General features: G+C 35.9%; 1 protein-coding gene across 1 annotated transcript; it reads left to right on the forward strand.

The window, feature by feature from the left end:
• Window positions 1-2,101: 2,101 nt before the first annotated feature.
• LOC136248161 (probable outer membrane protein pmp20) lies at window positions 2,102-9,362 on the forward strand. The gene is made up of 2 exons (XM_066039976.1): window positions 2,102-7,941; window positions 9,089-9,362. The coding sequence occupies exons 1-2, from the start codon at window positions 2,102-2,104 to the stop codon at window positions 9,189-9,191; spliced, it is 5,943 nt and encodes a 1,980-aa protein (XP_065896048.1). The 3' UTR covers window positions 9,192-9,362.
• The last annotated feature ends 1,413 nt before the right edge of the window (window positions 9,363-10,775 follow it).

The raw sequence follows: 10,775 nt of genomic DNA on the forward strand, positions 1-10,775 counted from the left end.
AAAATGTGGAATCCAAGGTGGCAGCCAAGAAATGGCAGTACTGAATGGCAAAACGTTTATTTTAACAATTTTTGTGTAAAAAATGGATGCCAAATCCTAGTGAAACATGGACAAGCAACAAAATTCACCTGAGTTTGTGACAAAAGTTTTTGACATTAACCTACCATCACAGCCATTTCTTAGCTGTCACCTTGGATTTAACATCTTTTGTGCAGGGCTGGAACTCTTTTACAGCGGTTTGGCTGTTTTTTTTGGATTAGATATATGTAACCATAATTATATTAATCAATGTTTTAAACAATTTAAATGAGTAAACTGTACGAATTGACTAGTAAAAATACTCAGCAAAGAAATTTGATACAAGTGCTCCTGATACCTCTGAGCATAATTGTGACCGAATCTGCAAAAGCAGTCTTATAGCTATTCCAAAATTCCCAAGTTTGAATCCTTGTGTTTATAACCTATTGCCATAAAATTAAACTAAGCAATACGGGTATTATGATAGGGGTATAATGCGACCAAATTTAAGAGTGGTACTGTATTCACAAGTCATGTTATGATGATAACATGAGTAGCCAAGTACATGTAAAAGACTGCTTTTCACAGATCCAGTCACAATTAGCCTTACTTACGTATATCAATAAAGACCTATAGCTATTCTGTATAAAAAATACAGTAGAATCCATTTAAAAAATAAAATACTTAAGTTGACAATAATTTGTAACACCGTGTAGTTGTTGTAGTCGAAGTTTCTGAACTGTTAGCTTCATTACAAGCAATGTGCTACTTTAACGTAAACAATTATATGAAATTTCAGAACTTAGAAATTAGCTAGATGGAATTTCAACCAGTCAATAACTGATTTACTGAAATTTCAACACTTCTAGTTCTAAAGTAGCAAACAACAACAGAATTTAATAATAATTAATGTATTTTAAATGGCAGATGCACAGGTGTTTGTATATAGTATGTATGTGTGGATGTTAGTGCTTAAGTTAGAATGGCTCCACCAGAAATTTAAAGCTTTCTTGTCATTGGTGAATAATAAAAGTATATGTGAACATCTGTTCGTATAATCCCACAAAAATTACTTGACTTTTGAGCACACAAAATAGGGTTGACTATGTTCTCACCAATAATATTGTACACATCAAAGATCAAAGCCAGCATTCCTTACAATATGCCAGTAAACGAATGCTATATAAACTTGTAATGGCATTAATAGTTTGGAAAAAATGGTATCTACTACAAAAGATAGAACTGTTTCATCATGGTTGTGTTGTAGTCAACAACTGGGAGAAACTGTCAAGAATAGAATTATGATGCACTATATATATATGACTTCACCCTAAATAAATTATACCTTTTGCTGTCACGAAGATACTGTAGTGACAGTGCAACATGTTGTCACTACAGCTACATAAGTACCTTAGAAGAATGGCTATGCTGCAATTGCTTTACTTTTGTCATAAATCTGTCTCCTTAACTAAGTTATTCTTGGTAGTATAAATTGTCATTAGGTGCAGTACTACACTTAATAATAATGGTAGATCATGTTTGCTTGGTACAGTGTGTGTGTTGAACTTGATATATGTAGCTGGGCCTGCAAAAACAGGGAACGTGTGCACAAACCACACGTTGTCTCATATCCCAGTACTGGCATACAGTATCTGCATTCTGAAACTTCATTACAAAGCCAGATAAATGTTCAACAAGTGGTTAAAGTTGTGTAGCCATAGCATTATTGCACAAAAAGTTACCTGTCATGAAAGTTTGATAAAGTACGCAAACTTTATGCACTCACATGCTCTATTTTTGCAGGCCCAGTACACATATTTCTAAACAGTTTTATATCCATGATTGCAGCAATATTTGAGAGGCTGCTATGTAGTTTGCTACTATTATAACTGTATCACAATCATTTATCAGGTTTCAAAGGGTTATATAATTATATAATTATTATAAAAAGAATCCATTTTTGATGCTAAACAGATTATGCTGTGATACGCTGTGTGTAAAAGAAGACAACATGTTGTTTATTATAAAATTATTCTTTATTATGTTACTTTTTATCTTGAATGCTGAAGTGGTGACAAATAAAATGCCAAACATTGATGCTTCTGTTAACTGTACTGGTGATACCAATGTTGCTAGTAATTCTGGTAGTGGAAGTGATGAGTGTGAACTCCCATGTTGTAAAATTGGAGATGATGTTTTCTATTCACTTGTTGATGCTCTTAACAAAACCACTAGTAATGAAATCATCAGCATTACAAGTGACGCTGTTATGTTGTCTTCAATAGTTACATTAGAAGGTGTTGAAAACATCACTATTATTGGACATGTCAATTCTACCACAGTACTGTGTAATGATATTGGTGCAGTGAAGTTTGTCAATTGTAATAATGTGACAATTGAAGGAATTAACTGGGAAAGGTGTGGTTTAAAGACAATGCCAGCAATTGGAGCTTACAATTCATCTAGCGTTGTATTTGAGAATTGTTCATTCCTTTATTCAACAGGACAAGCTGTTGTGTTGTCAAACATCTCAGGGATAGTGTGTATCAAATATTGTCACTTTACACACAACAATCAACAAAGAGGTCATGGAGCTGCTCTATACTACTTGTCTTCAACTGGCAATCTCACACAAACAATGATATCAATTGACAACAGTAGGTTTGATGTTAATGTAGCAGCTAGTAGCGTGGTTTACATTGGTGCTTTAAACAATGAATATCCAAGACAAAATAATGTACAAAATTCCATATTTATTCACAACAAGGGAGTACCCATTTACATATCCCAGACAAGCTTACATCTTAGTGGTTATGTATTGTTCAAAGGAAATGAAGCTGATAATGGTGGAGGGATTTATAGCAACAGTTCCACTGTTACATTTGATGGCAAGAGTAATGTGAGTTTCTCTGATAATTCAGTTACACGATCTGGTGGAGCTCTTTATCAAATCAAATCAGGAGTTTTCTTTAGAGGAAATTCAAAGGTAACATTTACAAACAACTCAGCAGCAAATAAGATTGGCGGTGCTATTTATTCTGTGGAAAAATCATTTGTCTCCTTCACTGATGATGCCACAGTGATATTCAGTAATAATAATGCACATTGTGATGCAGGAGCCATCTTTTCCAAAAAAAATTCCAACATAACATTTGATGTGAATTCTAAAGTTCACTTCTATAATAACAGTGCTGAACATAGTGGAGGAGCTATGCGGTTATTTGATAACACTGCAATATCATTTGGTGGTAACTCAATGACAACATTTAATAATAACAAAGCTGATTATGGAGGAGCTATAGCATGGTACAAATCTACTGCTTCATTCAGCAGAGAATCAATAGTGACATTTGATCACAATATTGCTACTGTGAATGGAGGAGCTATGTACAATTACATGAATAGTAATATATCACTCAATAATAACACAATAGTGAAGTTTAGTAGTAACAGAGCAAAATTTCGTGGAGGTGCTGTGCACAGTAGATATCATTCTTATGTTGTGTTTCAGGGAAATTCATTTGTATCATTTATAATCAACACTGCCAGGTATGGAGGAGCTGTCCATACTAATTTTCACAGTAGAATCTCATTCAATGACTTATCAACAACAACATTTACTGAAAACACTGCTAAAGAACATGCAGGTGCTTTGTATGGGTATGACAGGTCAAGTATATTATTTATGGGAAACTCGATGATTACATTCAAAGAGAATAAAGCCTTCACTGGTGAAGGAGGAGCCATTTGTTGTAACTATCATTGTAACATCTTATTTAATGGAAACTCAAATGTAACATTCCGTGGCAACAGCGCAGTAGATTCAGGAGGAGCTGTATATACCAGTTCTAACTCTTTTGCTGCATTTTCTGGAAATTCATTTATATCATTTATACACAATAGTGCCTGGAATGGAGGAGCTATATCATGGGATAGATCTACTGCCTGGTTCAGTGGAGATTCAATAGTAACTTTTGAACACAATATTGGATCAAATGGAGGAGCTATGTACTGTGCATTCCAATATATAATATCTTTTCATGAAAACTCAACAGTGAAGTTCTTTAACAACACAGCAGCACACTATGGAGGAGCTGTACACAATACAGATTATTCCAATGTTACATTTCATGGAAATTCATTTGTGTCATTTACAAACAACACTGCCAAATATGGAGGAGCTATCCATATTTATAATAACAGTGGAGTATCATTTGATGATGTCTCAACAATGATATTTACTGAAAACACTGCTAATGAAAATGGAGGTGCTTTAGGTGGGTATGTAAATTCGAATATATCATTTATGGGAAATTCAACAATCACATTTACCAAAAATAAAGCCACTTATGAAGGAGGAGCTGTCCGTTGTAACAATCATTGTAACATCTTATTTAGTGGAAATTCAAATGTAACATTTAGTAAAAACATTGCAGTAGAAGGCAAAGGAGGAGCTGTAGACACCAGAGTTAATTCTCACGCTGCCTTTTCTGAAAAATCATATGTGTTGTTTATACTCAATAGCGCCACCAATGGAGGAGCTATGGCATGTGACAAATCTACTGCCTCATTCAGCGGAGATTCGGTAGCAAGTTTTGACCACAATATTGGTAGGGAATGGAATGGAGGAGCTATATACTGTGTTTTTTATAGTTTTATATCATTTCATGAAAACTCAACAGTGAAATTTTATAATAATAGAGCAGTACAATATGGAGGAGCTGTACACAATGTTGACTATTCACACGTTATTTTTTATGGAAATTCATTTGTATCATTTGTAAACAACGCTGCCAAATATGGAGGAGCTATCCATGTTTATTTTGATAGTAGAGTATTGTTTGATAATTTCTCAACAACAGCATTTGTTGAAAACACTGCTAACAAAACTGGAGGCGCTTTGGGTGGGTTTGATTATTCAAATATTTTATTTATGGGAAACTCAAAAATCATATTCAAATTGAATAAAGCCACCACAGGTGAAGGAGGAGCTGTTCGTTGCAACCTACATTGTAACACTTTGTTTACTGGAAACTCAAATGTAACATTCAGTGAAAACAGTGCAGTAGAAGGAGGAGCTATAGACACCAGGTCTAGTTCTGACATATCAATCAGAGGCAGTTCACAAGTAACATTTACTAACAATGATGCTACTGAAGGAGGAGCTATGCAGTGTGCAATTCAGTCCAGTATTATGTTTGATGGACATGTTGCAGTAGTGACTTTTATTCACAACAGAGCAAGCAGATTTGGTGGAGCAATATCTGTTGATAGTTCTGTTGTTCGTTTCAGTAGTACCTCCCTAGTAGAGTTTAGCAGTAACATTGCAGAAACTGGTGGAGCTGTATCTTTAAATAGTCAATCAGGTGCTATCTTTCAGGATAACTGTAATGTAACTTTTTCTAACAACAAGTGTAAACTAACTGGTGGAGCCTTGTTTTTAAATTCCCAAATCACTTTAAACATTTCAGGAGCCTCTTTGATTAATTTTCATAATAATGAAGCAAAAACTGGTGGTGGAGCAATATACTCTTACGACAACTGTAACATTACAATCAGTAACAAGTCTGAAGTTTTCTTGTCAGGAAACAGGGTTGGTGAATATGGAGGAGGCATACATTGTGAAGGTCAGTCTGATATTACACTGGAAGGAAATGTCTCAATACAATTTATAAACAATAGTGCGCAACAAGGTGGGGCAGTTTATATTTCACAATCTTGTATTAATTTTAGTGAAGATTCCTTTGCAAATTTCACAAGCAATACTGCAATAAATGGTGGAGCCATATATCTCGCAAATAATTTCTTAGCAGTGTTTAGTCATGGGTCTAGTATTACCTTTGTTAACAATGCTGCTGATCGATATGGTGGAACAATATTAGTTAAGCTAACAGAACATGTTAATAGTACTAATATAATTATTAATACCACAGAAATTGACATTCATAGCAATACTGCTATTGTAGGCAATTTTATCTACATACATGTACCATCATCATGTGATGAAATCTGTGTAACTAACAGCATCATTATAGTGGATGATATTAATATTGCATCTCTAAGACAAAGACAATTTGGTAAACTCATCACTACTCCTCCTAGTAAACTAGTACTACATGATCCAGCTTCATGCATTGATGATGACAATGGTACAAATTGTCAGATATACTTTGTTAAAAATATAATGCTTGGACAGGAAATTAGACTTGATGCATGTGTAGTAGATTACTTTAATGAATCAGCTGGTACCACTCAATTTATAATAAGCACTGGTGATCAAGATCATCAAATTGCTGGATCGGATTATGTTTTAATCTCATGTGATATATCACAAAGAATTAGTGTGATAGGAAGCAAAGTTACAAAAGTGGAAAAGTTTTTGGTCCACTTTTCTTCACACTCCGAGAGTCAGCTGGAACTGAAAACAATTTCTGTACAATTAGTAGTTCAATTATCACCATGTTACCATGGTTTCCACTATGATAACAAGACAAGAAAGTGCATATGCTACAGTGATAATGACATCATATCTTGTACTGATAGTACATCAATCATCAAGGAAGGTTATTGGTTTGGTGTGGTTGATGGTAAAGCTACAGTGACCATTTGTCCTAATAATTACTGCAATTTTACATGTTGCAAGACTACCAATGAATTTTACCAACTTTCTCCAGAAAGAACAAATCAGTGTCTTTCACACAGATCAGGTTCTGCTTGTGGTAGTTGTGAGGAAGGCTACACTTTATCATTTGATTCTGTAGAATGTGTAAGTATTGATAAGTGCACAACAGGACACACAGTACTGGTAGTCGTGTTATCGATGATATACTGGATTGTCATAGTTATACTAGTGTTTATTGTGACGTACTATCATGCTGGGATTGGTTATTTTTATGCTATTACATACTATTACAGTGTGGTAGATATTCTACTGAGTGAACATTTGTATATCTCAAAAGGATTGCTTACAACTGTAAGCGTAATGTCCAGCATAGCAAAGATTACCCCACAATTTCTAGGACAACTTTGCTTTGTAAAATATCAAAGTGGAATTGATCAGCAGTTTATTCATTATGCTCACCCACTAGCTGTCACCATCATTGTGACAATAATTTGTTTTGCAGCAAGGATATCTTACAGGTTTTCAGCATTTGTGAGCAAGGGAATTATTCATGTTATATGTTTCCTTTTGTTATTATCATACACTTCTGTGGCCACAACTTCATTACTACTATTGAGATCACTGACATTTCATAATTTGGATAAGGTTTACACTTACCTGTCACCTGACATAGAGTATTTTCACAGTCGTCATCTACCTTATGTTATCATAGCAATATTATGTACACTAGTGATTGTGATTGGTCTACCACTTTTACTTCTAATGGAGCCGTTTGTGAATAACAAAATAAATTTTACAAAGATAAAGCCACTGCTGGATCAGTTTCAAGGATGCTACAAAGACAAATATCGTTATTTTGCTGCTTACTACATGATTTGTCGACTGGTGGTTATCCTGATAATTATTGCAAATTTATCTAATAATAGCACACCTCAGTATCTGTTGATCACTGTTAATGCTATACTGGCCTTAATACACATGACATTTAAGCCATACTGCAGTGAAATTCTTAACATATTTGATGGTTTTGTGTTGCAGATGATGATTGTTGTTTCAATGATACCACTTGTTGACAGTTCTGATTCAGGTTTATTGTTAGCATTCACTTTAGTCACACTGCCACTAATAGCTTTTCTGATAATGGAAATTTACCTTTACAAAAGTACAATAAAGAAAATTACTGAACATTGTATGCCATCTAAACCAGACACTACCAATGACCACGATGAAATACCAATGAGAGACTTTGTTGATAGTGTTATTGATGATGATAGCAGGAAGAATGCTTATATATGTGAAATGTAAGGTGCAAAGTAGAATTGTTTGGTACCATAAGAAGTATTTAGCAAATCTTGTCAGTAGTATACAAATGTCTACACAAACTGTTTTAAAACACCTTATGTGACCGGATTTGCGAAAAGGCACCTTTTCCACACATTTGACATACCAGCAAACAAAATGATGTAACACTTGACTCCTTATACTCATTAAATTTCTCTTAGTAGCACAATGTAGCCAGATACTGTAGCTACATTCATTGAAAATTTCAAGCAATTATATGCAATGATCAAAACGTTATGAAGCTTTAAAGTTCAAAAAATGGGTCAAAATTTGTGTGTGAAAAAGGTACCTTTTCGCAAATCCGGTCACTTATGTACATATTGTTAAAATATTACACTGCTAATGCATACATAGTAATAACTTGTCTGTTGAGCTACTAGTAATTGTACTTCAGTTATAGTTTGTTTGCTGCATTCACCTGAGCCCTCATTATAACTCTTGTTACATGGGCCAGCTGCCAAAACATTTATACATTTTTCATATGGTCACTTTAAACCAGGTTGAACCCACATTCAACCCAGCTAGGTTAGCGCATTCATAATATGAGCTTCTTAACCATAAGCAAGTTCAACCCTACAAAGCAGTAGGGTTCAACCTGGGTTGAACTCAGGTTTGCAAAGTAAAAGTGAGTTGCGGTTATTGGTAAATACATAAAGTGCTTAGAAGGCAATTATCCTCGCAATTATCACTCAATGGATACCATCATCTGATGATTGCTTGAAACTGGATTGAACCTTGGTTGAAAGTGGGTTACTCAACTCGGGTTGAATTCGCTTTTGAGTGTCCATGTGAAAATAGTGTTAGTAGCATTCTGAAGCCCTTTAATGCTGGAACAGTTAACCAAAAAGTGCTTTAATATGAGCAAGAACAAGTGAGTTATTGATATCCCATATATTTAGTATGGATGATTCAGGCATGCAGACATGTTTACAACATGAAAACAACAGTACAAAACCATTGAAATGTTTCACCTCTTTGATATTAGTGTTTTTGGTGGGGACTTAGGTGAATACAAATTGACTATGTATAAGATACAGTAGCAATGCAGCAGTGTATCCAACAGTTAATTAATAGAACATACAGTAATTCTCATTGTTTTTATTATAGCAAGGAGTCAGTTACTTATGATGAAGCTACTCACTATCGTGATTCCTTTATTGAAGTGATGAATGAAATTAAAGACTGTGTCCAAAGTAATGACAGTGTGTAATTATGTATATATACACTAACTCATGCATGCTTGCAGCCTTTGTTATTTCATACTTAGCCTTTATGCATTATCATCTCCCTTTTGTTATTAGCTACCACATATTGCAACAAGTGTTGTATAGTTGTGCAATATTCACTGTAGTATTTAACTAATAATTTTGTCTTTGCACAAACTGACTAGATTGATTGTTTGACTTAAACTGACAATGTCCCATCATAACCTAATCCATAGTGTATTAGCTAGCTATGTGCGTGGTTTTATGTTAGTGTTTTTAATCACATTATTCTGGTGTATACGTAGGTATCAGGACACGCTAAATAAATTGTCAGTCCTTAATATTATTGTGTGAAAAACCTTAATTTAGAGACCGTCACAAATGCAAATATTCCTCTGTGTGTCATTCTGTGTGGCTAAACAATAGTTAGACTTCAGACCACAGGGGTCTAAGTAATTTAGTAACCCGATGGCCCTGTGCCATGGCGCCTGAGCGAAGTGAAGGCACTACTACAGGGCCTGAGGGTTACTAAATTACTTAGACTCCTGTGGTCTGAAGTCTAACTTATTTAGACCCTGTTTGTAGTTGCACTGTTGACAGCTGCTTGTAATAGAGAAATGTATCATTAATTAGCAGAAACAAGCCGTAACAACTTACAGTTTAAAATTAGTTGATGCGTTGCCGGCACTACCAGTGCAGGTGCGCGTAATAAACATGAAAAGGGTCTAAGTAAACATAAAAGGGTCTGAGTAACTTAGACACCTCCAAAATCCACCAAATCCACCACAAAAAGGGTCTAAAATATTATACCCCTACATAACATAGGCCATGTGTATATGAGGCCACTACAATGAGATAACTTGTTTCTCTTCAACTTCCCATAGAGTAACACATGCAGGTGGGTGGGTTATCTCATTAACTCACTATTGCAAATGCAAAAGCATATTTGTACAAAACCAGTTAATAATCCTTTATTTTAGGTTATTGGCAGGGTGCACACCAAGCACTGGTGCACACTGAGGGTAAAACTCCGAGTGCACATAAACTTCAACTTCAGAAACAAAGCTTTCCAGTCCTTTACGAGAGTTCCACCAATCTTGGGGTCATGTACCATACTCCAGTACAGCAGCAGCAGCAGCAGCAGCAGCAGCAGCAGCAGCAGCAGCAGCAGCAGCAGCAGCAGCAGCAGCAGCAGCAGCAGCAGCAGCAGCAGCAGCAGCAGCAGCAGCAGCAGCAGCAGCAGCAGCAGCAGCAGCAGCAGCAGCAGCAGCAGCAGCAGCAGCAGCAGCAGCAGCAGCAGCAGCAGCAGCAGCAGCAGCAGCAGCAGCAGCAGCAGCAGCAGCAGCAGCAGCAGCAGCAGCAGCAGCAGCAGCAGCAAACAGCAATGGTGTTAGTATGTGTAGGCTGGTCAGTCTTATTAGGGGGAGGGGCTGTGCAAGCTTGTAGCAGAAGTAACAACACTAAAGCTACTATGACCCTTAGATATGATGGCCCTGCACATACAGCATGCAGGTCACGGTACCAATGCTAGTGTATAGTCTAATGTACACTGCAGGCTGTAGCACTCACTGTTGATGCCTTGGTGGTTG

This window comes from Dysidea avara, chromosome 2 (assembly GCF_963678975.1).
Source record: "Dysidea avara chromosome 2, odDysAvar1.4, whole genome shotgun sequence".
Taxonomy (NCBI): domain Eukaryota; kingdom Metazoa; phylum Porifera; class Demospongiae; order Dictyoceratida; family Dysideidae; genus Dysidea; species Dysidea avara.